We start from the raw sequence: 20932 nt of genomic DNA, 5'->3' as shown, positions 1-20932 counted from the left end.
TATGGATCAGCATCCACTTACCAGAGAGAACATTCGGCCTTTGGTTTTTTGGGGATTGGCTTACTTCACTTAGCATTATCTTCTCCAACTCCATCCATTTACCTGAAAATGCCATGATCTTATTCTCTGTTATTGCTGAGTAATATTCCATTGTTTATATATGCCACTTTTTTTTTTATCCATTCATCTACTGAAGGGCATCTAGGTTAGTCCCACAGTTTAGCTATTGTGAATTGTGCTGTAGTAAACATTGATGTGGCTGTGTCCTTGTACTATGCTACTTTTAAATCCTTTGGGTATAGACCGAGGAAAGGAATAGCTGGGTCAAATGGTGATTCCGTTCCCAGTTTTCCAAGGAATCTATATTGCTTTCCAGATTGGCTGCATCAATTTGCAATCCCACCAGCAGTGTATGAATGTACCTTTTCCCCCACTTATTGTTGTTTGTCTTCATAATAGCTGCCATTCTGACTGGAGTAAGATGAAATCTTAGAGTAGTTTTGATTTGCATTTCTCTAAGTGCTAGAGATGATGAGCATTTTTTCATATACTTGTTGATTGATTGTATATCCTCTTCTGAGAAGTGTCTGTTCAGGTCCTTGGCCCATTTATTGATTGGGTTATTTGTTTTTTTGGTGAGGAAGTACTTTTTAAATGATGATTGTATACATTTTTCTCTGTGTATACAGATAGGCATTAAAAATTGTTTCAGATTCATCTATTTTAAATGATCACATGAGATAAAATATGTGAAAGCTTCCTAAAAAACATAAAAGTACAGTGCAGTGTTCTCATGGCTGTGGTTGTCATTGTGGTCATCATCATCAAAAAACATCACCTAGGGGCTGGGGATGTGGCTCAAGCGGTAGCGCGCTCGCCTGGCATGCGTGCGGCCCGGGTTCGATCCTCAGCACCACATACAAAACAAAGATGTTGTGTCCGCCGAAAACTAAAAAATAAATATTAAAATATTCTCTCTAAAAAATAAAATAAAATGAGTTTAAAAAAATCACCTTTGAGTCATTGAGTCATCTTTCCCACTCTGGGGAATTAAATACAAAATAGAAAATATGTTAAGAAGTGAAGTCCACTTTGAAAGAACTTATTCATGCAATGTCTATAATAAGGAAAAACAGAAAACATTGTAAATATTCAGTAATTGGAAAATGCATTTAAAAATTATGTTACTTCATTAGATATTATAAAACATGTTAATTGTATCATTGTAGATATATGAGAATATTTTCATTTAATTGAGAAAGCATTAAAATATATTCACCTTGTGGCATTTTTTATAAAAGTATGTAAGTATAAAGATTGGAAGAGATATATAGAAACATGAGAACAATTATAGTGAGATGGATTTGTGAATATTTATTTTTATTATTATAACATCTCTTTAAATATCTTTGATCCCTGTTTTTTTAATATTCTGTTTTATATATACCTGTGTTCAACAAGTTATGCTCCCATATCAGTTTGCATGGTCTTTTTAAGGCTCAATTACAATACTGTTTGACATGAAATTGTGAAATAATTATATTTCTTTTTTTTTTTTTTTTTTTGCTGTGCCAGGGATTGAACCCAGGGCCTTGTGCATGTGAGGCAAGCACTCTACCAACTGAGCTATATCCCCAGCCCCCAATATTTCCTTTCTTGTGGTTTTAGTGTATCTAGTAATTTTATATATTTTGTCAGTTATGTTGTCTTTTTAACCTAGTTTTTAAAATGTTATGCAGTATCTGATCATTTGTTGAATGCTACAGTTTCGTGGCTTAATCATTTGGTTATGCTTTTGCAATGATGAATCAAACTAATGATGGATTCATTTTTTTCAGTAGCGCAGCAGGAGGCTGAAATGTTCAAACGCTACAATGGAACATTTCCATTACCTGGAATACACCAAAGCCAAGATGCTTTATGTACCTGTCCTAAACTGCCTCATCAAGGCTCTTTTCAAATTGATGAATTTGTCCACACTGAAAATTCTTCAACAAAGATGCAGATAGTGAAGCAGAGACTTGAAACTGTCACAGTATGTTTAATTATTATTAAAACTTAAAACCACTTCTATTGTATTTTATATTGCCTTGCAAATAAATATTAATGAAGTAAGTTAATTTCTTAAAACTAGGTTTTCATATACTTTCGTAGTTCCTTTCTGAAATCATTAATTATAGTAGACTAACTAAATTTAGGATAATCTGTCATACTGTCTTGACTTGTTATTTCTGTAAATACGAGCCCAAGACCTAGTTGTAAGAAGGCTTTAAAGAAGAGCATAAGTAGGACTTGACACACATGGTTGTGACTCCTTTCCTAGAAAAGGAAGAGAAACAGTAGCCTTCTCAATCCTGCCAAGTAAGATCTCTGAGGGACAGGAGGAAGTTAATAGCCTCTGACCCTCAGCCTGTGAATTCTCAGGGTCATACCACAGGACCACTTCTTAGAAAGATGATAGTATTCAAACAATCTCTGTCCAGGTGTTCAGATTCCCATAAAAATCTTGCTGTAAATCTCATGTTTCCTTCAGTGGTTCTCAAACTTTAGTGTGTATTGGAAACGCTTGATAGTCCTATCAAAGCACAGCTTGCCAGGCTCCACACCTAGAGTTTGTGATTCAACAGATCTGAGATGTCCTATGATTTGTCGCAGTCTGGCTGGGCACAATTCAGGAGCCACTTGTCAAAAGAAACTAACTTTATTTTTAGAACCACACACACCAAACAAAACAGCTCCTCAGGAAAAACCCTCAGAGCCCAAGTGCCACCACCGGCTTCCCACAAGCCTCTCAACCTCCCCCTCTCCTCCTACTCTTGAGGCCCATTGGCTGGGTTGTGTGGGCGGAGCCAAAAAAAGTCCCCCAATGAGCAGCTCAGTAGTCTGAAAGGGCGGGGAAACAGCCCAATGAGCATCACCGCAGAGGAGCCAATCAGCTAGATTTTGAGCCAATCATCAGCTGGCAGTCTGAAAGTTTGCTGGGGCCCCTTCTGCTGTGGCTCTCAACAATTTCTGACAAGTCCCAGGCAATGCTGCTGGTCAGAGGACCACCCGCTGAGACCAACTGGTCTAAAATCACAGTTCCCAAAACTTAGAAAGAACATAATAAATAGGTGTTTTATGCTCTCATCTAAACTGTAAGCTCCCTGAAGGCAGTCCTCTGTATCCCCTAGTCTACATAACTGATCTTCATTAAAAACTAAAATAGACTAGGTGATCTAAGGAAAAACTAAATTCCTAAACTTCCCTTTACACAAGTGCTATATCTTGTTTTGTCTTTAACCATTTTTTTTTTTTCAGTATTCATTTCAGGGAGATCAGTCTGTACCTTAATTTTCTTTCCAAAACTTTCCCATTCTTTACATTTTTCCCAGCTCTTGACCTTCCTCCATGGTTTCCTATTTTCTAATTGGCGTTCTCCTATCTGACACCATACATTTGTGTATTAAGTACCTGCTAATAGCCTCTGCAAAAAACCACTTTTGCTCTCTACACCTGTGCACTATTTTTGTAGAAAGTGTTGACCAAATATATCTTGGACTTCCAAGTTGAGCTCTAACACTTGGAACAAAGAAAGTTTAGTTATTTCAAATATTTATTGATTATCTACTATATTGAAGTCACTCCAGAGAACATAAAAATGTTAAATCCTTGACCTTTATTTACCTCAAGTCTGGTAGGTAGTGACAGGTATTCAAACAACTGTTAGTTAGAATCTTTTCACTGTAGTACTCACATTGCCTCTTTTATTGTTGTAGTAGCCTTGTAAGATAGGCATGATGGTGATGGTTACCCTTATTTTTACAGACAGAAAAACAGTTTCTGTTCAAAGGATAGATATAAAGTTTTTTAACATAAAATTGGAATATTATGTGCATAATCTCCCTTGCTATTTTTTAAAACATTTCTAACATTATATAAAGCAGTAGTAGCTAATTGTTTTTCCATGTGTAACTATTGAGCCTCTACTAGTGTTATACTGTGGAGGAATTTTGTATGGAAACTAGTGAATGAGATCACAGAGGCATTAGATAAAGAAGAAGCAGTATCACCCAAACTAATAGAACAGTAGCAGTTAATGAAAAAAAAAAATTGTTGTACGTCTCGGGAGTAAATTCTCTTCACAGCCCCTCAAAACGAGACAGGAACAGCATATTCCATTTAATTTCAGCAGAGCCACAGAATAAGAGTACTGAAATCCACCAGAGATAGGTTTAGGGGATGTATGCAACCCACTGGACAGTCTGAGTTCAAAATGGTAAAATTTATTGATCTCATTTAGGGCCAGAGATGGGCCATTAAAAAGATTATGTGCATTAAGAAAGAAAAGAATAGGCAAAGCATATCTTAAAATAATTTGTTCTAATAAACAGAATGTTTTAGGTTTTGTTCTCAATAAAATAGAAGAAATCGGGGTTTCTATTAATGAAGAAATGGAAATACAGTCTGGGATTTTGATGTAAAAGTTATCTGGCTAAGGTAAAAAGAATTTAAAGAAGTTTGAAAGGCAAGGTTCAATTAATTCTACATTGCAAATGGTAAAGGGGAAAATTGACACATAAAAATATCAGATCAGTAGTATAGCCTGGAGGACTAATTTCAGAAACATCCTTAAGAATGCAGAAAAAAAAGATAAGTGAAAATAGTTAAGGCTTTACAGCTTAGGTACAGACATAGGTCTGTGGCACCAACCTATACCTGCTTTGTTATTCCAGATAAGTAAGCCTAATTTTTCCTCATCTATAAGATGGGAATTCTATTATTTCTTTATTCTTTTTATATTTTGCAAGTTTTGGGGTTGACGGGATCCCCACCTTTTGTCACAATGTCTTTTTTGTTTGTTTCTTGAAATTATTTTTCAATAGACTCAAAATTCCTTTTTTTGTATAGGTTGTTCATCAATTTATAGAAGTCTGTTATTAGAGATAATTGTTTCTTTGTTAGTAAAATTGGAGTATTTTCTAATAGATTATAGTTCAGGTTTAGGATGTGATTTTGTGTGTGTGTGTGTGCGTGTGTGTGTGTGTGTGTGTGTGTGAGAGAGAGAGAGAGAGAGAACTGTATAATAAATTCAGCTCAGAAGGTATTTAAGAGGTGTTTGCTCATTAGCAAATAAAGGACATATCAAAACTCCCTGTTTTGGTAACATTACCATGTAGTAAAAATATAAATTGTTTGTCTCATAGTTAGACTTCATTGTATGTTGCTGCCATAGCAGTACCTAAAAGGCATTCTGCAACCTCAGTAAGACTTCACAGGATGATATATCTCGAAAGTTTTCAGATCCAAAAATTTGCTCTTACCAATGTATCCACAGTTGCTCAGAGTTTGGGTTACCTACTAAAAGTAATCAATCCTACAAAAAGTTGATTAATAAACCTGAAAAAATATCTTTTAATGAAAGGTAGACCTTTCCATCTGTTGGGAAACTTAAGATCAGCCTCCCATTCTAACCTAAGTCAGTAGATCTCAGAGGTACTTATTAAATAGCATCAGAGGAGAAAGAATTGGATGAATTTAAAAATGTTTTATGCCAGTTTTGAGAAAAGTTGATTAATTTTCTCTACCTCACAGGAGATTTCACCTTATATTGGCCATTGATAATATCTGTTTCATTATAAGTAATAATTGACATAATATATTTCTGGCACTGTTCTAAGTCTTTACATGTTTATTTAATCCTCAAACCATTCTGTAGGATAGTAGTGGGTACTAGTATTATCCCCACTTTTTAATTACTCTTTCAGTAATTAAATTACTACTCTCCTTTAGATACAGTACCTTAGAAGTTTCTGACAAAAAGTTGATATTTTTTATTTTCAATACTCTTTTTTTTTCTAAACCCTATGTTGATTATTACTCTTTTTCTTTAACTCTTTACTAGACTGATGATATATATGGTTAACCTTAATTTGACTTATGTATTTTTGGTGTTTCCTTAGCAGAAAAGTTTGTAATTTTCCATTATGTATTGACTTATTAGTTTCCCTTTCAAAAATGATCTTTTCTTGGCCTTGTCCTATGAATTGCAAGTAGTTTCCTTTTTTAGCTTTTTAAACACTAGTCATATTCTTTACCATTCAGTGGTGTTTTTGAGATGTCCCCTGGTATAAATTATTAATTTAGAAATTATATTTATGGATATTTTATAGATGTAATTATACTACAGTTAATTCAGGGTATCTTTTAGACATTAGGATTCTACTGCAGAATTTTAGTGTTTACTCCAGGTTTATTGAGAAGACAGGTCTTCATTGAGGCAGACACATATGGGCTCTCACAAGTCTGTTGATTACTGCCTTTAATTTATACTCCTTCCAACTTATTGGAAACAATGCAGAGTAATAACTGCAGGGTGATAAACTCTTCCAAATGCTGTTTTTGGTTATTATAAGGTCAATATCTGAATGAATTGAAAAGAGTTTTTACTTTATTTCAATGAAATTATGAATACTTCTTTATTGTACTGTATGTCTTTTAGGAGGTGATACGATCCTGTGCTGCAAAAGTAAGTAGTTCTTAATACCAGGAAGGTAACTTTAAACTATAGTTTTCATTGTGCTACACCAGAGAGTTGCAATGCATTCTTGTAGAGTTTAGAACTTCTACATAAGTTAATCTGGTATATACTTTCCTTAATTGGAATTAGAATTTTTCAAGGGATTATTACACTGGGATCTTAGAATTCAGTAAAAATTACTTGCTAAAAAATTTAGCAAGTAATTTCACAATTTTGAAGATTTAGGAACAGTAAATAAAAAAAGAATAAAATAAAAGAATATTGTGATGGGGTATATTTTCGGTAAAGAACTAGCAGGTTTTTTCATTCTCTGAGAAAAATTTTATGCTTTTTTTTGTTTTGTTTTGTTTTGTCTTGTTTTGTTTTGAGGGATGGGGTGCTGGGAATTGAACCCAGGGCCTCACACACACAAGGTAAGCACTCTACCACTGGGCTATATTCTTAGTCCAGATAAATTTTACATGATAATTAATACATAGGAGACATCAACCAGTATTATCTGATGGGTATATGCTAAATAAATTTTATAAGTATTGAAATGCACACAAGTTGCAGTTAATTATATGTTGTGCTGATAATGCTTTAATTATTTATCAAAGTGTTTTGTACTCTTTCCCCATTTAATCATATAATAATCCTGAAGGACAGATTAGATATTATTGTTATTCTTAATTTAGAAAGGAGGAGGCTGAGGCTTACTGAGTTTGTGGTTTACCTGAGAATCCAAATTTAATCTAAGAACTATAGTACACAAAGAGACCCTTGATTAATTAGAGAGTGTGAACTAAAGTGTATGAGATATACACAGCAGCAATCCTCCTTTTACAAACAAGACTAATTTATTTATTTATAACCTTTAACTCAGTTGTTGAGAAAATAAATTAAGGAGTTGGAATGGCCTTGTTTTTTCATTCTTCCCTTTTCTGCCACTTCCAAAGTTCAGTTAAACATTCGTTTATCAAATATAATTATATGTCACAAAATAAAAGATGAGAAGGGAAAGAATTAGAATGGTGTTGGTGTGATCAAAGACTGCTTCATATAGTGTCGATGCAGGAAATTTTTTTTAATTCAATAAGTACCCACTACCATGTGGCAGACACACAGAATGTGGTAGGCTGTTATCTTTTTCCTCATGGGGCATCTTACAGAGGAAACATATCAGAAAATACTGGGCCTACCCCATCACTGAGCTGTCCAATATCAGTCGGGACCTATCACTTTTTACCTAATTATCACAAAGTCAACAAGATATCAAATATAGACAAGAGAAGGAAAATGGAGGAAAAAAGAGAACATGCTATATTCTGACTGGGGCTGCAGATGTTCAGGAAACTTGTTCTGATAGCATTGATTGGTATAATGATTGTAGCTCCAAGATTACTAAATTTTATGTATACACAGTATAAAAGGCTAGTGCCCCCTCAAAAAAAGTTTATTCTCTGACTAGCAATTCAAAGTTATTTCTCTTTTATTTTTAACAAATATATTGCATGCCCTTCTTTTGTGATGCTGTCTGAATGCCCAAAGAGTAAAAGCATCCTGCACACATTTAGCCAATCTGTATGGAGAATGTTCTCTACATAAATGTAACAGGAAAGTGAATGCTCATAAATGAAAAAGTAGAATGAATGCTCATTGAAAAAAAATGATTACATATTATATCTGGAAAGATTAACCTTATTAATATCTTCAGTTTTTCTTTGTAAATATGTTTTATTGAGATGTAATTCACATACCACAATATTAATCTTTATTAAAAGTATGTAATTTGGGCTGGGGATGTGGCTCAAGCGGTATTGCACTCGCCTGGCATGGGTGCGGCCTGGGTTCGATCCTCAGCACCACATACAAAGATGTTGTGTCCGCCAAAAAAACTAAAAAATAAATATTAAAATTTAAAAAAAAAAAAAGTATGTAATTCATTGCTTTTTTACCCTATTCAAGTTATGCAGCCATCCAGCTTTGATTTTAGAACTATTTCATTACTCCAGAATGAACTCCCGTATCTGTTAGTAGTCATTCCCAATTCCTACATGCTCACACACACATCACAAACTCATGGTAACCACTAATATACTTTCCATAGTTTTGCCCATGCAGGACATTATATATGAATGGGATTGTATAATATGTGGTCTTTTGTAACTTTCTTTTACTCAAAATGATATTTTAAGCATTCTTCATTTTCTAAATGTCTCAGTATTGTTTTTTATTGCCAAAGAAGATTCCACGGTCTGGATATGTTACATTTTACTAATCTCTTCATCAGTTTATGAACATTTGAGTTGTTTCTACCTTTTAGCTATTAAAAATAATACTACTGTGAACATATTTTGGGAGATGTGGACATTTTTATTTCTCTGGGGTTTAATATAGGTGTGGACTTATTGAGTCATATGGTAACTCTTATTTTTGACAGTTTGAGGAACTGTCAAACTATTTTCCAAAGTGTATGTACCATATTAGAATCCCACAAACAAGGTATTTTCTTTGGAAAGATATTTCTTCAAATCCTTTGCCCTGATTTTAAATTGAGTTTCTTGTCTTTTTTGTTGTTCACTTTCAATAGGTTTTTATAGTTTTTATATATATTGAATACAAATGTTTTATCTGATAGATAATCTGCAAATATGTTTTCCCATTTATATTATTTCCATTTTCTTGATGTTTTTCTTTGAAATAAAGAGGTTTTCATTCATTTTTCTGAAGTTCATTTTATCTTCTTCTTTTTTTTTTTTTTTTGGTCACTTGTCTCTCTTGTGTCACATGTAAAAAAAACATTGCCTAACCCTGTCTCAAAGGTTTACATTTTCTTCTATGAGTTTTATAGTTTTAGTTCTTAAATTTAGGTCTGTGATTCTTGTGAGTTTTTTTTTTTCTTATGATGTGATATACTAATTGAATTTCATTCTATTGCATTTGAATCTGCTGTTGTTTTAGCACTTCTTTCACATTGAATGGTCTTGTTATTCATCAAAGGTATTTCATCTTCACAGCACAGTATATGCACTTTCTCATCTTTTAGATCCTGGATAATAAATTTTCATTAGGGCTTGTTAAATAAAAGTTTTTTCTTTCTTAAATTCCAGCCATATTTTTACTTTGTTGAAAGCTTATTTATTTTTTTCTAAATATTCTATTTATATTTCTAATTTATATTTATAACTATAAATATAAATATTTATTGGTGCTTACCAAGTATTTTTCTAAATGCTTGGGATGTAACAGTGAACAAAAACATTTTATTATAGACAGACAAAGGAAATAAGTGATACAAAGAAAATAAGTCCATGGGATAAAAATGCTTGCAAGTCGGGGCTACTCTCAGGATATCATGGGAGCCCTCTCAGAAAAAAATCCTTAACAAGGAGCTAATTGTTTCCTAAATTCTGATCTTAGGAGTAGTACTGGCATGCTCAAGGAGCAGAAAGACCTATGCTTAAGAAAGTAGTGAAGAAGCAAGGGGAAGCATGTTTTCATGAACAGGGTAAGGGGTAATCAGTAGTAGATCATGCAGATTCTATTAAAGGGTCTTGCCAGCATGATTAGGAGTTAGAAATAGTATTTTAATCAGAGAAACCAGCCAGGAAGAGTAGAATGAATTGTAAGAGAATGAGTCTTTTAAGCAGAGAAGCCAGCAGACTGTTATTATAGTCCATAAAGAGGAGACCTCTCTTTATGTAGTAGGCCTCTGTTAGTGTAGTAATAATGAAGATGCAGGCAATGGACAGTTTTGGTGTATATTTTGGGAATAGAGTCATCAGGACTTGGTGATGTGTTCAATGTGGTATAAGTGAAGGAATGAGGAATAAATTTCATGTTTTTGGTTTCAGTAATTGTGTGGGTTCTGGTGGTATGCTTTTTTTAATTAATTTTTTTTATTTCTATATGACAGTGGAATGCATTATAATTCTTTTTTTTTTTTTTTTAATATTTATTTATTTTTAGTTATCGGCGGACACAACATCTTTGTTTGTATGTGGTGCTGAGGATCGAACCCGGGCCGCACGCATGACAGGCGAGCGCGCTACCACTTGAGCCACATCCCCAGCCCCTGCATTATAATTCTTATTACACATATACAGCGCAATTTGTTATATCTCTGGCTATATACAAAGTATATTCACACCAATTTGTGTTGTCATACATGTATTTTGCATAATAATGTTCATCACATTCCACCATCATTTCTAACCCCATGCTCCCTCCCTTCCTATCCCACCCCTCTGTTCTTTTAATGTGAGGAGTACTAGAGTCAAGGGAGCAAGTCGTAAAAGTAGAGTTTTAAATATAGGGATATCTATGAGGTAGACAGTGGATATATGAGTCTCATATTTGGTAGTGAAGTCAGGACTAAAGTCTTTCTTTCTTAGAGTCTTCCTTCTTTCCTTCCTTTTTTAAGCTGATAGACTGAATGATATCACATGGCATATCAGTAAAGAAGAGCCTAGAGTAGTTCAAGAAAGAAGAGTGGTAGATGGTTGTATACTGCTGAGAGAATAGTAAGATAAAGACAGAGAGTTGACCTTTGTATTTGGCAAGATGTTGGCCTTTGGTTACTTTGGTAAAAACTGTTTCATTAAATAATGTAGACAAAAGAACAAGAGAAATGGGTTGAAAATGGAACCTGAGTGAATTAATCTGAGACCAGAAATATAGGCCATTCTTTTAAGGAATTATATCATGGCTGGGGATCAGAGAAACAGGGCAGGAGTGGAGGGGAATATTAGGTGGAATATTAAAGCATACTTACTTGCAGATGGGAATAATTTGGTGGTAGTTTAAAAGTTGATAATGTACCATGGAGGTAGTAATTACTGGAATCAAGTCCTTTACAAAAAAAAGTGAGAGGGAATATAATCTTGAGTTCAAATGGAGGGACTATTCTAAAGAGAAAATAAAAATATAGATTTGATGATGGAAGGGTGAGAGAGTTCTCATCTTATTGCTGTCCAGGTAGTAACTGGTATTGAGGTCTTGAAGAGGATTTAATCTTCTTTTTCTTTTTCTTTTTTTTTTTTTTTTAATTATATTCATCCCGGGTAAGTGATAATAAATGCAGCCAAGTAAAAATTTATTAAATTATGTTTAGTATAAGAATTCTATAAATGTAAAGTAGTAATCTATATTATAATCTAATCTATCTTGGAACATATTATTTACTGAAAACATTTTAAAATGTTTAAAAAATAGAGATTCCAGAGAAAACTGCTTATTAAAAATATATTTATTTATTCATTTGGGACCTGGGAATATAGCTTACTGGTGGAACATTTGCTTTGCATGCATAAGGCCCTGGGTTCAATCCCTAGCACCACTAAGAGAGAAACAGAGGAGGGAAAAAAATTATATATATATATACACACACACACACACACACACACATAAATATTTTCATCATAAGGAAGACAAAATCAAGTTGAGATTTGAGTAGAATAATGGTTTTCAGTTGTTTGGAAAAGGGTTCTTTTGAAAGGGTTTTTAAATTATTTTTTAAAAAAATATAATTATTTCTTACTGGCATTCCAAAACTGGATATGAGCAAGTTGAGTTCTCTTGTTCTAACAATATGTAGAATGCTGGCTTTATTCTATATGTGGTCTTTGTGGCTTGTGAGGAGCAGTTAAGGGAGAGTCCAGCTTTCTATCCTGGGCACTTAGGCAGAGAGTAGTAGCTTTTCCTGAGAAAATAAATTGTACAGAAAGATTGGGTTAGCTTTGAGCTTAATGACCAAGAGGCATGTTTTCAATATAAGATACAGCGTTAGAAAGCATATAAAGTAATAAAATGAATGTTCCTGCCCAGAGTAACAATATGATATAATGTGAGGGTAGAAGAGGGCTAAAGTGGATCTAGCAAATACACTAATGAGGAATGTATGGGTATGACAAGATAAACAGGATTAAAAATGAAGAGAGGAGAGTTGTGGACAGTGTCAAAGGCCTGTGTGAATCTCCTGAATTTCATGATTGAAAGTACAGAGTGACCTTCACTTCACATTTAGTGTTAACAGTAAAGACAAGCTTTGTTGTAGCTGTTTTAAGAATGAAAGATTGAGGTACCTGGATAGCAACTGTGTGCTGTTTTGCAAGGAATTTACCTTCTAATGAAACTTGAGGGAAATAGAATTATAGGGAGTTTTTGTTTGCTGTTAATTTTTGTTCTAAAGTAGAAGGATCTATTCTAGCTTGTGACAAAAGAGCCAGTGGAGAAGTTGAGAGTAGAATTTGAAAGAGCTTTAGGGGCATCCCCAAGGACACCAGTGAAGGTATTAATCTTAAACAGATGCACTTCTTCCTCTGACAGTAAAAGAAGAGATGAGGGTAGGTAGAGGAGGTGTATTCGGTCATAGGTTTGAAAGTGAGGATTTCAGGAGGTTCAAAGTCACATTTTCCTTGCAAAGCTGGGCAGTAGACTAAACGGGAAAGTAGTGAAAGTCTTGAAGGAAACCAAGATCTATTTTAAAGTGTACTTGGAGGAATCATATCAGTAATCTTTGAAACACCAACACCATGGTAGCTATCAGAGGCCCCCCAAAATCTGATTAAATATTACAAAATAAAACTTCATAATGACTGCTTCAAATTTGACTTCTGATTTTAGTTAATATTAGTCATAATGAACTAGTTTAGAGGTAATATTTTTTGGTACCTTACCATTGAAAAAACTCTCTAGGGTGCCATGGAGCACGCCTGTAATCCCAGCAGCTCTGGAGGCTGAGGCAGGAGGATCTCAAGTTCAAAGCCAGCCTCAGTAATTTTGCAAGGCCCTAAGTCACTCAGTGAGACCCCATCTCTAAATAAAATATAAAAAGGGACTAGAGATGTGGCTTAATGGTAAAGTGTCCCTGAGTTCAATCCCTGGTACCAAAAAAAAAAAAAAAGTCTCTAATAGTTCCTTCCCAGTCGCTCACTTCTCTTCTCACTTCTCTTCTCACTTCTCTGTCCCAATTTATAAAGAAAACATCTGAAGGCCTTGAGATCATGTTTCTTAAGATACAATGGCCTACTCATTTATTGGCTTTACTAACCTAGAAATCATAGCAACATAAGCTTCTGTTAGAATTTATATTCTGAGAATGTAAAAAAAAAAATACTACAAATACTTTGAATATTACTTTACTTCAAGCTTTCTGTTTAACTTCTTTTTCAAAACTGGGATTTTAATTTTTATAACAGATAATTTGCAAAAATAATTTGCAGTAAACATTTCCTGAATATTATTGGGTTATTTTTGCCTCCAGAACTGTCTTCAGATTAAAATATTAACCTGCATTATTGTATAGATTTGGTGGAAAAATTTGACAGCTGTATGGGCAAAGAGTTGAACTTGTGAATGCAGCATATAAACAGCATCAGAATATTCAGATATAACTTAAAACCAATTTGAGGAGTCTTCAAAGCTTAAAAATTATGAAAAATTCTATTTGTGGTGAAAGTATCATACAATCTAAAGTTAGCTAAAATGATTAGACTTGTATGTATATATGGAAATGAGTGTTATATCTCTCCCAAAAGTTTTCAATTTTAACTAATGATTAAAAGAGAAACTTTCCTTAGCTTATTTAGTCTTTTGCATTCAGTTTTATGTTTGGGACAGTGAGGTTCTTAACATTAAAATGAACCCATTTCTAGAGAATTAATGTTTGCATATTTTGCATAAAGCTGCGTATGCTCTAAAAGAGTAGGCAAAACAGTTTTGTAATTAACTTGGCAGAAGTTCTAGGTGATTTTTTTCTTTTTACCTACCATGAATTTCATTCAAGTTTTATGCTTTAAGTGTTCTTCAATATGGAGGTAGTAAACTGACTTTGGCAGACTGTGGTTTTTGCGTGAAGCAAGCAGAAAATGTGTTGTGAAAAGAGGGTAGATCGGTATAGGGTAGACTATCTTAGCCAACCTTTCTGTTGTTGTAAAATTATTAAGCAATTCTTTTCCACAGCATATATTTCAAAAATAGATGTTGCTTCACTCTATCTAATGGTTATTATTATTATTTTTCTTCCTCTAAATGAAGTGATAAATATATGGAAGCTAGCTTTGAAAACACTTTGAGTTCTAATTTCAATTGACTAATACTAACAATAATAACAGTTTTTGCAAACCTTGAAAATTGCCTTATCTGCTCTGTTGTGTTACTATACATCACTTAATGGAAATTTGAATAGCCTCCAAAGAAAGGTGTCAAGAAATAACAGAATTATATAAAAAAAAAACTCCACAAGAATATGTAATTATAATTATCTTTCCAAACAACATTTTATTTAAAAAGAGTGATAAGTTTTTCTGTTTGAGCAGAGGCATTCAGTACACTCTTCAAGCTTTGCTGGTGTTTTTGTTTTGTTTTGTTTCAGTGCACATAAATTGTGCACATAGATTTCTAAAGAGGACAACTATAAAAGTCATTGTAGGTACTGTGTGTGTGTGTGTTTGTGTGTATCCATGACCATACAGAGATACAAACATAGATTCATATCTCCAGCATACACCTGTTAATTTACAACAGATCTTAAAATACATTGTTTGGCATGTAGGAAAATCATTTTCAAGAAACTGACAAAAGGAATGAATATATAGTTAAGTGATAAATGTGTCCTTTTGTATATAGTACTTACATTTAAAATTATAGAATTCTGATTTATTGCATCACCATATTACATTAAATATCCTAATTCTCTTTTAGATGATGTTAATAATAATAATTAAATTTATATAGCACTTTATATTGTACTTAAAGTTTGGGGGGGTTTTGGTTTAGGTTTTTTTGTTTGTTTGTTTTTGTTTTTTACATTTCTTCAGATCAAACCCAGAGCTTTGTGCATGCTAGGCAAGCACTCTACCACTGAGCCATACCTTCAGTCCTATTTAACCTATTTCTTACTTAATGTTACTTAGTGTTTTATGGTTAACATGTAAATATCACTTTATAATACCAGATGTTCATATGTATTGGCACATCCCCATTAACTCATAGATATTATTTTTATAATCTCCATTTAAAGATGGATAAGGAAGCTCAAAGATATTGGTTTTGTTTTTTATTTTAGATACAATTAATATAAATAATCAACTTAATTTTGGTCAGTGTTTGATAATGGAGTCTGAGAATTTTTAAAGCTGGACAGTATTTTAGCACTGAGGTGATATTTGACCGCTTTTGACTACTTTGAAAAATAGTTTTGTGTTTTATTAAATGTCATCATAACCATTTAGGTACTTTAGAATTGTGTTAGTACATGTTCTTAATTGATTTTTTACTGAATCTTCTAAAATTCTTTGCTCCAAGAGAAAAAGTTAATCTAAGATATAGCATTACTATTTGAAAGAAAGGAAGCATTTACAAATATGCAAATAATGAGTCAGATAAGTTGCTTATAACCCCAACCCAGAACTATCTTATTTAAAGCCCCAAATACTGATGCAGAAGTCCACTCTGTGGTTTTTAATATTTAAACCAAAGTAAGTAAATAAATAAAAAGAAAAGGAACTATTTTTATATATTAGTATTTATGTCATAATTTATAATTTTAGCTTTCTTAATTCACCAATTACATATGTGCAGTGAACTAAAATATTATATTGTTCCAATTTTTAAAAAAATATATCACATTTTATCATGATTCATAGTAATAATTTTAAAAAATTGCTGACTTATTAATAATGAACTAAGGACTTGCTTTTTTCCTGAAATTCATTCTAGTTTACAATATAAATGTCTTCATAAACACTTCAAACTTTTTTAGTGAACAATTATTTTTTACATAGCCAAAATACATGTTTCATTCCTGTGAGATTGTTGTACTGACAATCATAATAAGTTTTACATGTTGTGTAAAACCTTACATTTACAGAAATTTTGCTTAATATTATTTCTAAAGTCATGCTGTTTTTAAACAGAATAACTGTTTCACAGAATAACTGTTTCACAAGTTAAGTTACAGCTGTGTTATCTCTGTCACCCTGATTTATATAAATGCTAGTCTTACAGGTGTTTTCTCTACAGTCTATAAAAAGGAAGTACCTGCTATTTCACTAAAATGCTAGAGAAATGTGGATATGAAACATTTTACACTCTTAATTAAAAGCATTTAAAGAGTCATTGTACTTTTTGCATGGATTAAGACTACTCTGTTTTATTAATGATGTTAATTTCATAATAAGCAAACTTTAATAAGATTTATTTACTTTAATATAGTTAACTTTCATCATCACTGTATACCTTTCTTGATAAAAACTATTTTGTTTTTTGTTTTGTAAACTTTAAAAACTAATTATATAAATCATTACCACTTCTTTTAACCCATCATATGTTTTGATTTGGCTAGTAAGCAAATATTTCACATCCAGTTTTTGCATAAGTAACCCAGAAAATCATGCTGTAGTTTCTGATTTGCATTTTCTATTGCAGGTCAACAAAAATCTCTCATTTACTTCACCACCACCAGCCTCTTCACAACAGTCTAAGTTAAAACAGTCAAACATGCTGTCCGCTCATGAGATTCTACATCAGTTTGGTTTCACTCAAACCGGTGAGCCCCTTTCTTACTTTGACTATTATTTTAAGTGTTCAGATGTTATTTTTAAAATGAATTTACATATTTCTCTTCCAGAAACAAAATAGCATTTTAATGGTCAGTTTCACAGTTGGTAAATTCTATTCAGTCATCTTTTTTTCCTTGAAATCACAGAAATTATTTCAAAGAAATTTAGATTTGTTAACTTGAACAGTAGCTATTCTGAACCTGTATTCTGTTAAACAGATAATAACTTAAAGGTGAAGAAATATGAGTTTTAAACATGTATAATTCTAAATTTAATTCAGTGTCCCAGCTGTGTAAAGAAACCATGGTTTACAACTAATTCTATTTTTCATCTTAAGTAAAGTCAAGATAGAATGAATGTACTTTGGAAGAAATAGGATGCAACCTGCAGAGAGATCACATCCCCTAAAAGTTGGCAAATTAATAAAATATGCAAAAAAGCTTGTTTCAGAAATCTACATGAATTACTGAGTTGATATGAACTATTCAATTGTAAATTTTTAGGCTAATATTCAAATTTAAATAAGGTTTTCAGAGGATATCAAAGAAAAACTTATAAGTGAGAAAAGTTTATTTTGCATTGAAAAATGACTTTTTCTCTTTGTTAGCTATATATTTCTTTTTTAATATTTATTTATTTATTTCTAGTCGTACATAATACCTTTATTTTGTTTATTGATTTGTATTTGGTGCTGAGGATCGAACCCAGGGCCTTGCACATGCTAGGCAAGCACTCTACTGCTGAGCCACAGCCCCAGCCCTGTTAGCTATATATTTCTAACAGTAATTTTCCTATTACTGAATTCTTTAAGAAATGTGAGATAACTGAAAATTACAAAACAATTACTTTTTAACAAAAACATTAAAAAGAAATTTGAGTTTGAAAAGATCAGCATAATTTTCTTAGAAGTTCAGAGATACTGTCATTTTCAACCTTGAAAGTATTTTGGAATTTACATGTACAAATTATTTTAAGTTTGCTGTATACGTTATATAGTATAATGAAAAAATATTTGAATTCAGAAGGCTTACAGTAGTGCTGGTTGTCTTTTATTATATCTGTGAACCCAAGACTCTTCATTTGAAAACTGATAATGGTGTTCAGATGACATATCTGAAAACACTTACGTAAACATAAGTATAAATGTTGACATTGTAAACATGGTGAATATGTGTAAGCTAGGTTTGAAAAAACTTTGACTTCTAAATTCAGATCATTATAGTAATTAACCATTATCTCAAACCTCAAAAATTTCAATTTGTCTTGTTTCAGATATCTAACAGAAGTTAAAGCAATAGTGCTGATCATTGATATTTACATTGGCAGGTGCAGCATATACTATATGCTCCTTTAGACTTAGTCTTTGTACCCTAAATACATAGATGGTTTTCCTTTATAACTTGTCCTTTTAATGACTTAGGAGGGAGCTTTCCATCTTTGTGCTTAGGTCAGAATTTCTGGGAACAAACCTTTCAGTCCACATTTCTGGATTAAAGGCTTAGAAGATAAATGTCAGTTGTTAAATAAAGATAAATGTTAACATATTGTTTAAAATTTATTTAAATAGTGTCTTCTGTCTTGTCAGCCAACATTGTGTAGATAATGAATATAAAGTGCTTTTATTTTTTGTGAAGAGGAAGAGCAGAAGGATAGATAGGAAAGCCTTTGAAATGTTAAGAGGGATTATCACTAAAACAGATAAAGAATAGAGATGAAGAACAGAGGAACAGCTGGATATGATAAGGGCAAGCCTTGCAAACTTCACATACATAAAAGTGGCTCAATTTCCCTTTAGATCCCATGGCCATGCAGGCCACAAATGGGATATCTACATCCTGGATGTCTCTCCACATGTGCACTATCTCAGAGGTATTCTCATTTAGCCATGCAATGCATGGTTACATGGCCATACCAAAATCAGTTGCTAACCTCACTATAAGGCATATCCTTCCTAGAAAGTTTATTAAGATGGAAAAATGATAAAAGAAGAATATGTGGTCTATATGGAAAAATGATAAAAGCAGAATGATCGATTGCAAAATGGCCAAGTTCTCCATTTTATTCATTAAAAAGCCAGTCTCTGTGGAAGATATTCTGTGCAGGGAACTAGGTAGACTAGTTTCTAGACCTGGCCCTATTTCTAAATGACTGTAGAATCTTGAGCAGTATTTTACAGGTTTCAGTTTTCTTGTCCCCTACAAGTGAAGACTTTGGATTAGATTTCTTTCTTTAAAATTATGTGATTTTATTCAGTGTTCAAATAAGTTTTTAAATAAGTGTTCTTGATTTTACAAATCTATTAGAATCCAAAATACAGGACTACAGAATAAATAATATGGATATAGTGTTTTAAAATCTCAAATGAAAACCTATCTGAAATATGTAGGTCATACAATGTTTGTCTTTATAAAGTATAGGGAAAATCTGTTCACACAGAGCTAATATATATGATCCTGCTTACAATTATGTGAAGAGATATATGAACAGGGTTGGATCTTTTTTATATATAAATTACATATAGGTGAGTTTACTTGCTGGATGTCTCAACTGCGATGTGGGCTTTTATGTTCAGCCAAACATATATTGACCTTATTAATTCAAGGTAAGGTCTAGGTAATGAGGACTGTTAGAAAACTAAGCATTTCTTTCCTCGTTGGTTTATTTTCCTCAATTTCTAGAATACTGCCTTATTCATTATAAAGTCATTTTAAGTATCTACTTTGTTTTATGTCCTCTGTCAAAGATATGGAATAAATATTACAATCTCTGCATTCAAGAAGCTTTTGATTGGGTTGAGGAAAAAAATGAGTAGGCAACAAACTAAGTCACTGTGATATAAACAATGAAATCACAGACCATCAGAGTATCACAGCAATAAAGAGAGAGAGAAGAGTTAACAGGTTTTTTTCAAACTACATATCCAAATAGACCTCTTGATTCTCTAGCCCCAAAACCTGCCTTCTACCTCAACTTCCTCTACTACACCTCAGATCTTCGTAATCCCAGCGCTTCATACCACATTGACTCAATTGTTTTGGGAAACTTGGAGCCATAATTGAGTCTTTCTTTTCCCTCCACTTCCTACTTGTCTATGGAGTTCAGTTGTTTGATCTGTCTTACTGCAGTGATCTGTATCCTTTGTATTCACCCTAAATAAAATTTTTTGTTACCATACTTTAATGTATATTGTGTGTGTGTGTGTGTGTGTGTGTGTGTGTGTGTTTTAATAACTTGACATGGCTAGGTAATGTTGTTTAGCTGGAAATGGTGGAATGGATGCTTAGGGAAAACTGGGTCTGCAAAGATAGATTGGAGCCAAATTGTGCTATGCATAGGAATTCACATTTTATTCTTCAACTAGAAGAGTTATCCAAGGTATGAATATGAAAGATATGATAAAATATGCTTTTAAATGGGATGGGACACTTCCAGATTCATTCTGTCAAGCCAGTACCACATACCAAAACTAGCTAAGGACATGTCCAGGAAAGAAGACTATAGATTAATATTCCTGATGAACTTAGATACAAAAATACTTAATATTAGCAAATCATGTTCAACAACATATTCAGATTATACACCATGACTGAGTTGGTTTTATTCTAGAGATGCAAGACTGGGTTACATATATGCAAATCAATAAATGTAATTCGGGCTGGGATGTAGCTCAGTGGCAAAGTGTCTGCCTTGCATTCGCAAAGCCCTGTGTTCAACCCCCAGTTCCAAAAAAGACAAAAAAAAAAAAAAGAACCCCACCAAAAAAAATAAGATTAAAAATAAATAAATAAATGTAATTCATCACATAAATAAAATTAAGAACAAAGATAACTTAGTCATCTCAATAGATGCAGAGAAGGCCTTTGACAAA

At 32.8% G+C, this 20932-nt stretch overlaps 1 protein-coding gene across 11 annotated transcripts in view; it reads left to right on the top strand.

Annotated features, from left to right (window-relative positions):
• Ahi1 (Abelson helper integration site 1) overlaps positions 1-20932 on the top strand; it is a 179432-nt gene that overhangs the window by 70113 nt on the left and 88387 nt on the right. For 9 of the 11 annotated variants that reach the window (XR_007345822.1, XR_007345823.1, XM_015501515.2 and 6 more), the window contains 3 exons: positions 1839-2035; positions 6482-6508; positions 16931-17051. Coding sequence is in view for 9 of the 11 variants with exons in the window: in XM_015501515.2 (XP_015357001.1) it covers positions 1839-2035; positions 6482-6508; positions 16931-17051 (345 nt within the window). In the remaining 2 variants the exon portion in view is untranslated. The remainder of the gene's footprint in view (positions 1-1838; positions 2036-6481; positions 6509-16930; positions 17052-20932) is intronic. The other 2 variants (XM_048798685.1, XM_048798690.1) reach the window with 2 other exon arrangements.

Source organism: Marmota marmota, unplaced genomic scaffold, assembly GCF_001458135.2.
Source record: "Marmota marmota marmota unplaced genomic scaffold, marMar, whole genome shotgun sequence".
Taxonomy (NCBI): Eukaryota; Metazoa; Chordata; class Mammalia; order Rodentia; family Sciuridae; genus Marmota; species Marmota marmota.
The sequence above is the reverse complement of the archived record's forward strand: the minus strand, read 5'-3'. Positions and strand labels throughout refer to the sequence as shown.